Source organism: Drosophila miranda, chromosome 4 (assembly GCF_003369915.1).
Source record: "Drosophila miranda strain MSH22 chromosome 4, D.miranda_PacBio2.1, whole genome shotgun sequence".
NCBI classification, from domain to species: Eukaryota; Metazoa; Arthropoda; class Insecta; order Diptera; family Drosophilidae; genus Drosophila; species Drosophila miranda.
The window spans coordinates 7119388-7135337 of NC_046677.1; the positions used below are offsets into that span (position 1 = coordinate 7119388).

The 15950-nt window shown below is 43.0% G+C and overlaps 3 protein-coding genes and 1 long non-coding RNA gene across 8 annotated transcripts; 2 read left to right on the forward strand and 2 right to left on the reverse strand.

The window, feature by feature from the left end:
* Window positions 1-107: 107 nt before the first annotated feature.
* On the forward strand, window positions 108-1422 carry LOC108163296 (kynurenine formamidase). Of its 2 annotated transcripts, XM_017298506.2 has the most exons (3): window positions 108-202; window positions 321-491; window positions 563-1422. In XM_017298506.2, exons 2-3 carry the CDS (start codon window positions 365-367, stop codon window positions 1342-1344), a joined length of 909 nt encoding a protein of 302 aa, XP_017153995.1. In that variant the 5' UTR covers window positions 108-202; window positions 321-364; the 3' UTR covers window positions 1345-1422. The 2 variants fall into 2 exon arrangements, with proteins under 2 accessions (XP_017153995.1, XP_017153994.1); XM_017298505.2 differs by having other exon boundaries at window positions 182-491.
* On the reverse strand, window positions 1380-6595 carry LOC108163295 (proteoglycan 4). Of its 3 annotated transcripts, none has more exons than XM_017298501.2 (4): window positions 5844-6116; window positions 2661-5739; window positions 2414-2594; window positions 1380-2345 (listed from the first exon to the last, which is right to left on the reverse strand). In XM_017298501.2, exons 1-4 carry the CDS (start codon window positions 6006-6008, stop codon window positions 1700-1702), a joined length of 4071 nt encoding a protein of 1356 aa, XP_017153990.1. In that variant the 5' UTR covers window positions 6009-6116; the 3' UTR covers window positions 1380-1699. The 3 variants fall into 3 exon arrangements, with proteins under 3 accessions (XP_017153990.1, XP_017153991.1, XP_017153993.1); XM_017298502.2 differs by lacking the exon at window positions 5844-6116 and adding an exon at window positions 6323-6595 and having other exon boundaries at window positions 1700-2345; XM_017298504.2 differs by having other exon boundaries at window positions 1700-2345; window positions 5804-6002.
* A 4121-nt stretch (window positions 6596-10716) lies between these two features.
* LOC108164035 lies at window positions 10717-12187 on the reverse strand. 2 transcript variants are annotated; one of them, XR_004473079.1, is made up of 4 exons: window positions 11829-12187; window positions 11377-11766; window positions 11202-11304; window positions 10717-11114 (listed from the first exon to the last, which is right to left on the reverse strand). It is a non-coding gene; the product is annotated as an uncharacterized LOC108164035 (long non-coding RNA). The 2 variants fall into 2 exon arrangements; XR_001775768.2 differs by having other exon boundaries at window positions 10717-11120; window positions 11829-12185.
* Window positions 12188-12623: 436 nt separating this feature from the next.
* On the forward strand, window positions 12624-15723 carry LOC108163319 (protein transport protein Sec61 subunit alpha). Its single transcript, XM_017298544.2, has 4 exons — window positions 12624-12755; window positions 12987-13054; window positions 13897-14988; window positions 15057-15723. Exons 1-4 carry the CDS (start codon window positions 12749-12751, stop codon window positions 15318-15320), a joined length of 1431 nt encoding a protein of 476 aa, XP_017154033.1. The 5' UTR covers window positions 12624-12748; the 3' UTR covers window positions 15321-15723.
* Window positions 15724-15950: the final 227 nt, after the last annotated feature.

The following is a 15950-nucleotide window of genomic DNA, read 5'->3' on the forward strand; positions in this document are numbered from 1 at the left end:
CTTCGATCTTTTTTAAAATAAAGAAACGATTCAGAGAAAATCGACTCAACATCGATGTAAACATCGATAGTATCGGTGTTTTTCAGGGACGCCAACTCTTCTCAGATCTTCCCAGGGCTGTAAAATACTTTCCACTGGGATCAGTTTGGCATACAAAAGTACTCAATTTAACGTTCAATGCAATCTTTGAAGTTCAAAGCCGGTTAGACTTGTTCTAAAAACATCTCAAATCTGAAAACTGCACATTACTTAAGCAATCTGCATTATAACACTCAATTTGGATCGACAATTTGCGAAACAAATTTCCTGTACTTTTTCAGTTATCATTTGACCTCGAACCGAGAAGAGAGATATTCTTATCACCATGTATAATCCCAAAAGCACTGACCTGGAACGCGATTACTTTCCCAGTTATCACACCATACGGTTCCAGGACCAGCCCGCACCTAATTTGGCCGTGCAAGACCATTTCTTACAGCTAACAGAGCAACGTAAGCAATCGAGAAATTAATTAAGATTTAAATGATGATCATATTATTCAACGATGCTGATACCATTCCAGAGGGTAAAGATCTGACTACCAAGCAGGGAATTAAAGTGGACCATTTACGATATGGCGGCCAAGACGATCGTCAAATCGTGGACGTCTTCTACAACGATTCCACCACTGATTCCTCTCCCCTCTTTGTGTATGTTCACGGGGGCTACTGGCAAATGCTGAACATAACCCAGTCGTGCTCCATTGTCGGTCCGTTGGTGCGTCGTGGCTACCGCGTGGCTGTCATGGACTACAATCTGTGCCCACAGGTGACCCTGGAACAGCTGATGCTGGAGTTTACCAATTTCCTTAACTGGATTTTCGCATATGCCGAGACTATAAAGACCACAGAGATACATTTTGCTGGGCATTCGGCGGGCGGACATATGCTGGCACAGATTCTAAACGCACCCAAAGTGGTAACCCCCGAGAGGCGAAGGAATATCCGCTCGTTGATCTTCATGTGTGGTGTCTATGATCTACGCGAGCTGTGGTCCTTGGAAAATGTGAATCCCAATAATATTCTCGGCCTTAACGCGGAAAAGGCCGCGGCCCTGTCGCCCATTTTGTGGAAATATCCGGATGCCAAGTCTTGGAGTTCCATTAAATTCCATGTGATGGCCGCAGAGCACGAAAGCTTGACATTCATTGAACAAAGTCGCGTCTTTGAGCAGGTTTTGGAGAAGGCTGGCTTTCCCACAAGTTTCAAGGTGATGCAGGGATACGATCACTTTGATATTATCGAGGAAACGGCCATCGATGACTCGATTATAGCCAAGAATCTGCAGGAGATCCTTAAACTTTGAACAGATAGGTCGACTCCTAAGTGAATTATTCTCAATTATTGTTTCTTAGTGTTTTTATAAAACAATCTTAACTTAATAGTATGCTCTCGTAAATATGTACAATGTGTTGTGGATTTTGTGTTGCTGCGGGTTACAAAAACACCATACACCTCGGGAAAGTGAGGGTGTACCAGGGGGGCTGGGCAGAACATACAATATAATTTATAATACAATGCCATTCTGGGTAAGAGTGGAAAAGAATTAGAAAATAATCAACTAATATTGGGGGTGTTAAAACGAATAAATTATTTATAATAAACAAAATTTAGGTGGCAGGCGGCTGTGGCTGTCCTGCAGATGCGCGTCCGCAACGGGACTATGACTCTTCATCGGAAATGATAATCTCAGCGGCAATAACGCGTTTCGGTAACGCATTCGAGCTTTGTTTGCTTTTCTGTGCCTGTGCCTTCTCGTTGATGACGCTGGCATTCAAACTAGAAACGGATATAATTTTCAGTATGCCATTGGGCGGGACATCATTGGGCTTTGAATTGGACTTGGGGTTTGCCTTCACATCGCTGTCGGCAGTCTCATCTCTCGTTATATCTATCACATCCTTCGAACCCACCGGCGCATCTGTCTTTGGTGTTGTCTCAGTTGCTGTTTCAGTCAATGTTTCCGCTTCAATCTCCGAATCGGCATCGCTTATGTCGCCATTTGTCTTGAATTTTTCCACAAAATCATCAAGATCCTCTTCCTCCTCCTCTTCCGATTCGGAGTCCTCCTCTTCATCATCGTTATCAGCCTCATCCTTATCATCGCTGGCAGCAGTAGCAACAGCAGCATCGGGGGGGCCTTCTAAAGAACCATTGAGCAAGGCGGCCTTGGCTGCTGCCTGGGCACTGGTACATGGCTTGTCATCGTCTTCCTCTATCACAGCTGCAGCAGCTGCCGCTTCCTTTTGCTTTTTGAGACGAGCCTCGCGCATATTGTCCGCATTGAGATCCTGCTCCCGGGAATATCTAAAAATAGGAATATCTCTCCGAATTAGCAACGAAAGTGGAAGGAAGGTATTACTCGAATTGCTCACTTTGCCAGTACATCACTAATTTTGGTATGCTTCTTGGTGTTCTCCTTTAGCTTGGCCATCAGCTCCGGGTCCGTGGCAGCCGGATCCTTGACACTGCCCGTAAAGTGGTTAGCGGTTTCGTACAGATCCCTTTTGCGTTTGGACTGCAGCAGTCGTCCCACCGAAAGGAAGGCATCACTGGCTGGAAACGAGCGAAGGGAGATAGAGATTCAGACTTTTCGTAGCTTGAGGCGGTCTGCGGTCTTACCTATTAGCTTCATCTCGAAGGTGGCCAGACCCATTTCATTCATTTTGTTGCAGTGCTCGAGCAGCTGCAAGACGTCGTGGTAGTCGGGGAACTCCTGCATTCGATTAACAAAGGACGATAGCATACGATTGAACTGGGGGTAGGGACTATCCTCGAATCGGATCGGTTGCTTCAGCTGGCGAAAGGCACTCTTGCTCTCGCCGGTTAGATCACAGATTTTCTCATAGATTTCGCAGGCGCGCTTCTTGTAGCGCTCCACCGTCAAATAGCTGGAGTTGTCATCATCATCCCAGTCTACTTCAGAGTTCTCCAGCGCCTGGATTCTCTTGTTTATCCTATGCAGTGCGATGTTCATTCTCCTGATGCGTTCATCGGTGCGTTTGTCGATGGCAGGGGATACAGACTCTTGGCCAGCATCATTGGGCTTCTGTTCATGCTGCTGCTCGCGTTCCTGCTTTGACTCTTTTCCTGCCTCGAGCGTAGCGCGTGTGGACGGGTTGATTGGAGCGACTTCCTTGACTGGAGCCTCCTCTGGCTCTGGCTCTGATGTAGTCACCACCTTCGCCTTGCGCCTTGCCTTTAGCTCATCCACCACACCGCTGAGGTGCATATAGACCAGATCCGACTCGGCTTTGATCCTTTCCATTGCCGATTCTAGTAGTTTCCGGAACCCGCGCGACCTTACAAAACTCTCGTGTACACTGTAATAATATTTTGTTAGCTTTGTTTCAATAAGTTTCGTCATTTCCTTTGATTTATCCGTTTCTGCGCAGAGTTTAAGAAGTGCCGCGTATTCCGGAACAAAGGGATCACGTTCTGCAGGTTTCTCTCGCGGTGGTGTTGGCTTCTTCTCCGATGGCTGCTTCTCGGATGGCTTCTTCTCGGATGGCTGCTTAGTGGATGTCGTCTCAGGCAGCTCGTCCAGGTCGACGACTATTTCCGCGGGTGGAGTAGCCTTTTTCACCTGGTTTAGTGGTGTTGGTATGACTGTTGGGGAATTGAGTCTGGAGACCGCTGGCTTAATCCAAATCGGTTTTTTCTGCACCGCCGTCATTGTCTGTATCAGCGCGTTCTCTGTGTGATTTGTTCTGGTTTCCATCTCCTGTTTCTCTGTGGGCGGCGTGGTGGGCGGTGACTCCACCAGAACAATGGTTGGAGTCGCCGGCCGCTGGTCGCGTTGCCTTTGCTGCATCTGGAGTTGCTGTTGGTTCTGCAGTTGTTGCTGCGCCAGATGCCGGCGCCAGTCCTCGTCGGATTTCTTGAGCACAGTGATCGGCTGGATTCGCTTGATGTTGTTAGCCGGCTTAGCGGGCACTGGCGAGATGCTCGCGCCTGGCAGGGAGTTCAGCTTAAAGGCGGACCCCTTCGGCAGCTGCTGGTGCTGCAAGGCTGTCGCTGCCGGCGGCGGTGTGGTTGTCGGCGTTAGCTGGGGCGTAATGCTTGTGGTGGGCGGAAGATTCACCAGCAGCGGCTCGTTGAGCGACGCTGGACAGTGCGGTGGTGTGGCCAGCAGCCGTTGCGGTGGCGCGGAACTGGCCGTAAACGACTGCAGTTGGGATGTCATCGGAGGCGTGCCTGACTTGCTACCGGAGCTCTTATATGGCAACGTGCGAGCGGCACTGGCAACCGGGTTGGGTACTTGCTTCATTGTGAGGCCCGGATGAACACGGGGAACGGGTGTAATCTGTAGAGCGGATGAAGCTCGGCCTGCTGGTGGATTGATCTTGGCCGCAGGACTGTGGGCTGGCGGGGGAGGCGATGAAATCATCTGCAGTGGCGGTGGTGTCTTCTTCTGGACGAGATGAGCAGGTGGTGGCGCCCGCTGCATCTGCTGCGGCTGTTGCTTTTGCTGCATCTGAAGCGTTCCTGCTTTCGCCGGCGCCTTCTGCAGTGTGGGCAGTGGTTTCTGTGTCACCTGCGGTTTCTGAGCCGGCGGAGACGCCGGCTGTGGTTTCTGCTGCTGTTGAATCATGGACACCCGCTGCGTCTGATACTGCGAACCGCTCAGGATAGCCTGCTGAAGTTGCTGAGCCATGAGCTGCTTCTTTTGCTGCTGCAGATGTTGATGCATTTGTCCCAACGTCATCTTTTGCTGCGGAAGCCTGACCGTGGTTTTCTCTTGGAGGCCGGTCGTGGAATTGAGCTGATTTTTTGGAGGCCCAGCCGCCAGTGGCAACTGCTTTTGGGGCGTTACCAAGTGCTGTTGGGAGACCACTGGCTTGGGGACTATTGTCTTAAGGGCCACCGGCTTGGGCGCTACTGGATTGGGGGCAACGGCTTTGTGAGCTATTGGCTTGGGGGCCACTGCCGAAACTGTTATCTGATTACTGGGCATCGGTTTCAACTGGTTTGTGGGCGTCATCCTAGCCTGGTTTATCGGCAACGCCATCATCTGGTAGCCGGGAAGAGGTGTCCCCTTCATGCGATAAATGGAAGTCTGCTGCACCTGGAAATTGGGCGTCGGCTTCGCCTGGTAACCGAGCGCTGGCTTCGCCTGGAGGTTAGGCGAAGGCGTAGACGTAGGTGTTGGCTTCACCTGGTGAATGGGCGACAGCTTAACTTGTTGGGCGGTCGTCAGCTTCACCTGCTGACCAGGCGCAATCTTCACCGGCAGAGTGGGCGTTGCCGGCTTCACTTGGTGATTGGGCGGCACACTGGTTATCATAATGCTCTGTCCGAGGGGCTTGCTGTTCGGCGGCCAGCCAGCTTTCTGAGCCATTGGCGTTTTCTGTGGTTTATTCTTATTATTGTTGTTAAAGATATTGCTGTTGTTGTTAAATTCATGCATGGAGGCAATCGAAGTGATCACCATCCCATTGCTGCTGGCGGTAGCGTTTTTGCCGTGCTTTGTGATTGTTATGCCACTGGGTATGTGCATAGGTTTGAGAGGGTGCAATTCGATCGGAGTGGATGCTGTTTCTACTGATGTTGTTCCGCCCAGTGATCCCAGTTTGCCGCCCACTCCTCCGCCTCCCGACACGGACGATTTCGGTAGGTTCGCAAGCTTTTGCGGCAGGTTCTGTTTTGCTGTCCCATTCCGGGGCTTCTCCAGGCGTCGTCGCTTGGCACCAGGGGGTGACTGCAAGTGTTAAATGGTTGAATTAGATGGATCCAAAAAAGACCTTGCCTAAGAATTAGGCTACCTGTTGGCTGGGAGTTTTTAAATTTTGATTGAAAACAAACCCGCAGAGAACTGGCGCCGGATGCAGTGTTGAGCATGCTTTCAGATGTGTGCGTATGGGTGACGTGACAACGTGACTGTATGAGTTGTGTAGAGTGAGAAAGCGCGCGTAATGTGCAATTCTTTGAATTCCGAAACTGTTTCGCGGATTCGAGGGTTCTCCTCATAAATTACGCCTTAAATAAAGTTACTCCGGGGGAGAGAGAGAGAGAGACTACTGCACGCACACAATCAACTGGTTTTAGCTAACGTAATTAACATTATTGGGCCCATTGCAAGTGCAAGACATCAAAACTCTACACCCCTGGTCTGGCAGCACTCTGCACATTTGCACTGGTATGTGTGTTTCGCTCTCAATAAAAGCAGCGCGAAAAAAATTTATTTCCCATACATTGTAATACACACACACACGTACGCACAAACCCTATTTAAAATACAACTGTACTTTTCAACACACAAAATCGACCGTTTATAGCTTTACCTCATCCTCCGATTCCGAGCTTATATCCACACAGATAAGCGACGCAGCCATGGTTTTGCTTTAAATACTTGCACTCAATTTATAATATCTGTTCTCAGCGTTTTGATAGTTTTTACTTGACATACTATCGTTGTTGCCAGCTAGTTTTTCACGCATATGTGTATGCTGTGTCTGTGTCGACTGAACGCTCTCTATTATATGACGATCCATATATACGCCTGCTTAAATTGCCTGTGCGTGTGTGTTTGTATTGTTGCTTTGCATTTGTTTTTTGGAGAGTGTGGAGAGCTTGGATAGCTCTGACATTTGCGGCGTTGCCGTGTCATTTTTGAGTCTCATGGCGATACTATATTCGATATTCGTCTATTTTGATATCGAATATTTTAACTGTAAGTAGAGAAGTAAGCGCGATGTTTAAACGTGTCGAATGTCATGTCATGTCATGTCATGTACTTTGTAAGATGTTAATTAAATGGAATAGAAACGAATATTTACGAAGATATCTACGGAGGTATCTTGGACCGAATTGAAAAACAGGTTAGGGAACATAAATAAGGGTTAATTAATATTACATTTATTATTAATTAATTAATTTATTATAATTAATCGAAATCCTTAATAATATGTTTAGTAAGAGGCTTAAATAAATATTAGTTTACAATTACAATAAAATAACACAATAATCGGAAAACGCAACACTAAAAATATCAACACTAAAACAGTTAATTCAAGAGGGAGGTGGGCAGAAAAAAACGCAATACATTTGGGGCTAAAAACTCAAATGTCATAATTTGTACAATTTATAGTTTATCTATCGATATAGCTCATGGATCGATGACTGCGGGCTTAAAAATTCGCACGAGCGGACGTTATGTTCTACACATTACCTTTAAAATTGAAATTAATTCTAAAAAGATTTGATTTTGATTTTAAGAACTTTTCTATGGCTTTATTATATTATTTTTTTTCTTGATTTTATTACCAATAATAAGAGTAGAAGGACAGAATGGTTTACGGATTTTGTTTGCAATCTCAAGAAGTTCCCGTGAATTTTTTATAGATTGCATGGGTCAAAGATGCAAATTTAATAATGATATAACGAATACAGAGAATATTACTCACTGAGTTGATAGTTTGAGATCACACCGTAGCGGTAGGGATAATTCTTATCATGAATGTGCTATCAGTTGCACTCTTTTAATTGTGCTTCCAAACATAGAAAGAATTTTTACTTTTAAATGAACATCAGATCCATTCCCCTCTGTTTGTTTTCGAGTCGACAGTGTGAGAGTCAAGTGTAATATGAAGATTTTTTCTTAATGTTACAGTTTCTTCAATGGAAAATATTATGAAGATGGTAAAAGAGTAACGGTCAATCTCACGGCATTCATTGGCTTATTTGGCATAAGTACTCAAATGATGATAAGACCAAAGGTCATATAAAATTGTATATTATTTAAAGATAATTTAATAGGTAGTGTAGTCAATAATGAAAGACGGTTTAAACTAACCAAATTCATTTAATGATAAAATATGTTTATTTTTGTGCTTTTAAAACTGTCATCCGCGTACTGTTATTAGATGCTGGTACCACATTTGATACATAATATTTTCTGCACCTGAAATCCTTGTTAAGGAATATGTTCTGATCAGAGAATAATTTACCCATTGTCGACCAGTGGGGCTTAAAATATATTCACGAAAATTATGAATCTTGATGAATTTACAAAGTTTTTTATTTCTCGGTTTAGCTTACGGACTTAAACTTTTTAAATAAAGGTGGCTTAAGTTGCATAAGTTCTTGTTTTCATTAGTATGTTTACGATATGTTTTGAAATACGATTGTATATTTCGGTATATTTCTGGCGGTCAGACGGTATATTTTCCCAATAAGCTTGCTCCGGAATGTAAAAACAATGCGTAACGAGTCCTTTTAATGGAGTTTTTATTTGTGTATCGAGCTACAAATCAGCTGAGAAAAATATTTTATCGAATTCAGATTTAAGTATTTAACTGCATACTGAATATTTCAATACGGTGACACTGCAACCGTCACAACGTGTCAGACTTTTACCGGTATTTTTTGACGTCAAAATTGAGCCGACCGTATATCGGTATAAAATGGTAATATTTGATCAATTTCATCAATCTATTAAATTTCTTTTTCAAAGGGTATGGAAATCCAATAAAAGCAAGTATTTAATAGGCCAGTTAAGTAGAAAATTGATTCATTAATCGTATAAAATTATGTGGGCATAGATAAAGGCCCGGTTGACAACATTTAAATCCTTGTCGCTCACATTCAAAAAAGTTCGATTTGGCGCGCACCTCTCGGTATATTTTTGAAATGAGACCGTATATTTCGGTGCTGTTCTGAGGGTCATACTGTAGAAACTGGTTTTCGCCGCGCTCCCATGTGGTGTTTTTTAGTGCTAAATGGTATTTTTGTCATCTATTAATTTAAATTTCAATGTTATATAAAAATCCAATAAAAGCAAGTATTTCGAATAGTCCAATCATGTATAGAATTGATTCATCAATCGTACAAAATTGAGTGGGCATGACTAAATGTTCTATATAGATAGTATTATTCAACGGAACAAAGAATTGGTCGTTTTTTGAATCGAATTTGAGTTCGCCGCAGTTCGCCGCAGTTCGCCGCAGATCGCCGCAGATCGCCGCAGTTTCGCTTTAGCAACAATGAGTCTCGTTCCATACACAATGTTGCACATTCCATACACACTGTTGCGGCAACATTTACTTGAAACCCGTTTTTTAGTCAAAATACAATAAAAGCAAGGACTAAAAACTAACCAATTGTGTAGAAAATTGATTCATTAATTATAAAATTATGTGGGCATAGATAAAGGCCCGGTTGACAACATTTAAATCCTTGTCGCTCAGATTCAAAAAAGTTAGATTTGGCGCGCACCTCTCGGTATATTTTTGAAATGAGACCGTATATTTCGGTGCTGTTCTGAGGGTCATACTGTAGAAACTGGTTTTCGCCGCGCTCCCATGTGGTGTTTTTTAGTGCTAAATGGTATTTTTGTCATCTATTAATTTAATTTTCAATGTTATATAAAAATCCAATAAAAGCAAGTATTTCGAATAGTCCAATCATGTATAGAATTGATTCATCAATCGTACAAAATTGAGTGGGCATGGCTAAATGTTCCATATAGATAGTATTATTCAACGGAACAAAGAATTGGTCGTTTTTTGAATCGAATTTGAGTTCGCCGCAGTTCGCCGCAGTTTCGTTTTAGCAACAATGAGTCTCGTTCCATACACAATGTTGCACATTCCATACACACTGTTGCGGCAACATTTCCTTGAAAACCGTATTTTAGTCAAAATAAATTACGTAAAGGTAATTAAAAGAAGCAATCTTGTAGAAAATGCATTTATCTATGGGATAAAGCTAAGTGGGCATCTATAGCTTGAAATATAGGCAATACCCGATTCGCCGCAGTTTCGCTATTGCAACAATGAGTCTCAATCTATACGCAAACATGTTGCTAATTCCATGCACACATACCCTGGGGGAAATGGATGTTATAGAATTGTGAAAATGTTTGTCTTACAAGGCTCAGTAGGTATCAGGATCGCTATAAATATATACAAGATACTAATAATATACTTGAATATGTCTAAAGAATATCAATTTGAGAAAAGGTCTTTATAAATCACGTTTCATCTTCATATAAAATTAACAAAATAGGGTGCACAAAGGCCTATACGCATCATGTCTTCAAATACTAGCAACATTGCGACTGTTTTTTTTGTTGAACTATTTTGTTTAAACCTTTTTTTACGCAAAATGCAATAAAAGCAAGTATTTAAAATAAGCCAGTCAAGTTGAGAATAGTTTAATTAATCGGATAAAATTATGTGGGCATGGTTAAATGTTCTATATAGCTGGTAATATTCAATGGAATATCAAAAACGAGGAATATGAATAAGTATACGGTAGATTTTTTAAATGAGATGGTATATTGGTATAAGCTGTCAAACCATCGATAGTGGCGCCACTCGATAGTTTTGAATGGAATGGTTTAAAAAATCGAATACTATCGATAGTATCGGGCTCATATATTAATATTGAAAAAGTCTTTTAACGGCTATTTTTCAAGCGAAATTAAATAAAAATTGTTCAAAATTAAACGTTTTATTCATAATATTCCTTTTCAAAACTCAAAAACTAAGAAATGTTTCATAAATCAGTCTGAAAATATAAATTCATGACGTTTATTTTCCAAGATAAGTTCATATTAGTAAGTTCAAATTAAAACGTAATAGGCTATTCACACTGACGACCATCCACCATCCACCATCCATTTCGGGGATGGTCCGCTCATTTGTTGCAAGCTCCCAATTTTCATTAATCGCGCTGTTGTGCATATTTAATATATTGTGTAAAATACAACAGCTCATTATTATGGCGCTATTATTTTTGTGGTGGCTATCAAGACCTTTTCCGATTATTCGAAATCTGGCTTTTAAATGCCCAAATGCATTTTCCACCACTCGCCTAGCTTTGGAAAGGTTGTAGTTAAACGTGCGCTGTTCCAAAGAGGCGACTGTGGAAAACGCGTAAGGTTTCATCAGCTTTTTAGAAAACCTAAATGCCGAGTCCCCGATAAGCATTACAGGGATGTTTACTCCGCTTATTTCCTTGGCTTTCTCTTGGAGTAATGTCGATGCTTCGATATGTTTTGCAAGGCTTGACTTCTGGTATATCATCGAGTCATTGCACCTTCCTGCAGAGCCGATATTTACATATGTAAATCTGTATCTAAAAAGAATCGGATTTAAATAATTTAGGACATTAAACCAACTTGCTAAATACATATTTTTGTGCAAGATATTTGCATACCTATAATCCACTAGGGCAAACAAGACTGTGGAATACCAGCCCTTATAGTTATGGTGGTCTACTGCCTCAGCTGCTGGTGGTTTTATTTCGATGTGGCATCCATCTAGAATAAAAAGGAAGTTAAAAAACCAATTTATATGTAAACATATTGCTGAAGTTCTTATTGATTTCCTACCAATTGCACCTAGGCACTGAGGAAACCCAATTGCCTCGAATCCCTTTACGCACTCATCAATTTTGTCGGAAGTTAGGACATGTACTCCTTCGAAAACTCGTCGATAAGTGCTCTGCAAAACTCGTGCAGGATATTACACACACTGTTTGGAGCTACACCGAAAAGCCTGCCAACTGTTCGGTACTCAGAGGACGAGCCCAAAGTGTATAGCGCAATGGCGATGCGCTTTTCCAAAGGAATTGCAGCTCGGCAGTTGGTGTCCTTCTTTCGCAGCACTTCAAGCCGATTCACTAAAATATCAAAGCAGGGCCTCTCCATTCGGAAACTCTCTTTGAAAAACGCCTCGTTGTTTTCTGGTACATCTTTCTCCCAAAATGTCCCGAACCGCTTCTAAAACCATAAAATATGTCCTTGTACTTTAAACTATGGTTGAAGTTAGAAGAAGTAGTCACAAACGACCATAATCTTCCTGGCTTTTGTGTTTTTATGGCAGTCATCTGGGTCATCTCATCCTCGTCAATGTTAAAGTCATCATCATTATTCATTGACAGCAACATTATTAGTTGGTGCAAGAAAATATTTTGCTGTTGAACCACAGCCGAAATAATTGCTATATCTTCATCATCCATTATAAGAACCAAGAATTAATAAATCTTCCGCGCAAATTTAATGAACTTGTTATTGGCATCAGCTGTTTTTGACGGATGGTGGATGGTGGATGGTGGCAGTGTGAATCGGAGTTTCACATCTGTCAAAAAATCCCACCATTCCCCCGGGATGGGCTCAGTGTGCAGAGCCTATAACTTTGTTAATGATGTCAGCTACCATATATATATATACAATAGACAAAATCAAAGTAGAAATGGGCAAACGACAGCTACAAGCTCGATAGTATCATGAATAGTAGCAAAACCATCGATACTATCGATAGTGCAATCGATAGTTCTCCAACTCTAGTTCAAAAAACATCGCTGACATTTAATATTAATTTTATTTTCAATGTTATGTAGAAATCCAATAAAAGCAAGTATTTCGAATAGGCCAATCATGTATAGAATTGATTCATAAATCGTACAAAATTGAGTGGGCATGGCTAAATGTTCTATATAGATAGTAATATTCAACCGAATATCAAAAACGAGGAATAAGTAAAATAGAACTTGAATTCTTCAGTATATTTACGGTATATTTTGAAATTATTCGGTATATTTTGGTATATTTGCACGTCGTGTCAGTAAAATTTTAGTCGTCGTGTCAAAAATTGTTCGGCTCCCATTCGGTTTTCACTCGTGGCGCAGATAAATAGTATAACTTTGTAATTTTTGTATAGAAAGTGCAACAGTTCAACCAGACATAAGACAAGTGAAACACAATGGGAAGTAAGTGGATCGTTTATAGCTACTGCATATTTGAAAAGAGTGCGATTTTTGTAAAAGTAAAGTGCCGCTTCCAGGGGCACCGCGAGCACCGGGGGTGGCTCTTTGCTTACGTATACAAAAAATGTCGGTGTGCACTTCTTATTGTGTGATTTGTGTGCTGTGGAAGCCACCAATTGAATTGAAAGTTGAGTTTCGCGTCTAACCACAGCCCTTTCCATTCATTATTTGCAGTCAAATTCCTCGAAGTTATTAAACCCTTCTGCAGTATACTGCCGGAAATTGCAAAGCCCGAGCGCAAGGTGTGTATAATATAGTTGTAACTAAAGTTTAAGTCAAGTTCAATGTGGGGGGAGTGGAATGAAAGTGATTTGTTTCATTTTAGCTTAATTTTCATATTAAACAATTGGTCGGCTGCCAGTGTTGCCAGCGCACGCGTTCGGCTTTCACTTGTCAAAAAATGTAAGCAAAGCGCCACGCAAACAGTTTGCTTCTGCATAAAGTAATGACAGAAAAGATGGGTAAAGGCAAATAATATGCTTGAAATTAGCTCGCAAGTTTTCAGAGATGCTTTAAAAAGTCAAATTCCACCTTTCACTTGACTTTAACGTGTCTTAGTCTGCAACAGAATCGGTTAAAACGTATTCTTGTTAATTATCTTGGAAAAAGAGTTTGTGTTGAATAAGGTCCTTAAATTATTTTGACTTTGCCAAACATTTTCATTGATGAATCGTCCAATTTCCACATCATCGAATCTGCTACTTTTCTTATCACGGCCACTACTTTCGCGTGCTACTTGTTGCCAGAGTACTTTTCCCATACACATACACTCGCGCATACAGCGAAAACAAACGCTACGTGGAAACGTCAAACTTCGGGCCGCCGAAGCTGCGAGCCGAGCACTGTCGACGTCAGCCTCGTGTGTTTTTGTTGTTAAACATATGACGGGGAAGGGAGCCGACGATGACGATGCCGATGAGTAAACCTGATTTTGTTTAAACATTTGCCCCACGTACATACACGCCGGCGGCACATTTAGGTCAACATAGCGGCAATTGTACGAGTGTTTGCCTAGTTTAGGTTCAAGGCTAATTAATGAAAGGGTTTATAATTAATTAATAATTATCGTCGTTTCCTTTCCCAGATCCAATTCAGAGAAAAAGTACTATGGACCGCCATCACACTGTTCATTTTCCTGGTGTGCTGTCAGATCCCACTATTCGGCATCATGAGCTCCGACTCTGCGGATCCCTTCTACTGGATTCGTGTCATCCTGGCCTCCAACCGTGGTACCCTCATGGAGCTGGGTATCTCGCCCATTGTCACCTCGGGCCTGATCATGCAGCTGCTGGCCGGAGCGAAGATCATTGAGGTCGGTGACACGCCCAAGGATCGCGCCCTGTTCAACGGAGCCCAGAAGCTGTTCGGCATGGTGATCACCATTGGCCAGGCCATCGTGTATGTGATGACTGGCATGTACGGTGATCCAGCGGAAATTGGAGCTGGCGTTTGCCTGCTCATCATCATCCAACTGTTTGCCGCCGGTCTGATTGTGCTGCTGCTGGACGAGCTGCTGCAGAAGGGCTATGGCTTGGGATCCGGTATCTCCCTTTTCATTGCCACTAACATTTGCGAGACGATCGTGTGGAAGGCATTCTCCCCCACCACGGTGACGACGGGACGTGGCACCGAGTTCGAGGGCGCTGTGATTGCCTTGTTCCACCTGATGGCAACCAGGAACGATAAGGTTCGTGCTCTGCGCGAGGCCTTCTACCGCCAGAACCTGCCCAACCTGATGAACCTGCTGGCCACTATTCTGGTGTTCGCTGTCGTCATCTACTTCCAAGGCTTCCGTGTGGATCTACCCATCAAGAGCGCCCGCTACCGCGGCCAGTACAGCAGCTATCCCATCAAGCTGTTCTACACCTCCAACATTCCCATCATTCTGCAGTCGGCTTTGGTCTCCAACTTGTACGTGATTTCCCAGATGTTGGCCGTCAAGTTCAACGGCAACTTCTTCATCAATCTGCTCGGCGTGTGGGCCGATGTTGGAGGCGGCGGCCCAGCCCGCTCCTACCCCATCGGTGGTCTGTGCTACTATCTGTCGCCGCCTGAGAGCGTCGGCCATATACTCACTGACCCCATTCATGCCCTGCTCTACATTGTCTTCATGTTGGGCTCCTGTGCGTTCTTCTCCAAGACCTGGATCGATGTGTCCGGCAGCTCAGCGAAGGATGTAAGTATCCCTGATATTTGGCACTCCTAATCAAGGAAAAACTAACGTGGTTTCTTTGCTCTCTGCAGGTTGCCAAGCAGCTGAAGGAGCAGCACATGGTGATGCGCGGCCATCGCGAGAACTCCATGATCCACGAGCTTAATCGTTACATCCCGACGGCGGCTGCCTTCGGCGGTCTCTGCATCGGTGCACTGTCCGTGATGGCCGATTTCCTCGGCGCCATCGGCTCCGGCACGGGTATCCTGCTGGCTGTGACCATCATCTATCAGTACTTTGAGATTTTCGTCAAGGAACAATCTGAAATGGGCGGCATGGGCACGCTGCTGTTCTAAGCAGTCAATCCGAAATGCAATCAACCAATTTTTCATCATATTTCTCACACGCCCATTAAAAAAAAACAATCTAAATTCCATATTTTGTTTTTTTTTACGTCCGAATTCCCACAATCAGCATACCTTAAAGGCGTTTCCTACCCGAAGCGTATATAACGAGAGAAACTTTATTTTGAATAGTTTTTAGTTTTATTCAATTGTGAGACTACGTTGCTTGAGTTCAATATTTCTGCGAATCGATTGAATGTCAATGCAATAATTGTTTAAATATTAAATCAAATGCATTATATTTAAAACCAAGACAAGAGGGAGATTACTGAAATTATTAAAACGAAGATGTACATCAAACGAACACATGCATACAAATTGTCATAATAAAACGTAAATTAGATAACTTTTTTAATTAAAAAGGTCTCTTTATCAATCAATGCGAATTATTTTGAATGAAGCTAAAACGGAAACTACGCGCCCTACCAGATTATCGGTGTCAATAGCTACTATGTCAATAGTATTCAGTGTTGCCAAGCCAGCTTTTTTCCGTCAGAACTACGTTTCAAAGTCAAAGTTTTTGTCCCTTCAATAGCCAGGGGGCGGATACATTGAACGATGGAAGGAGATGGAGTGTAGCAG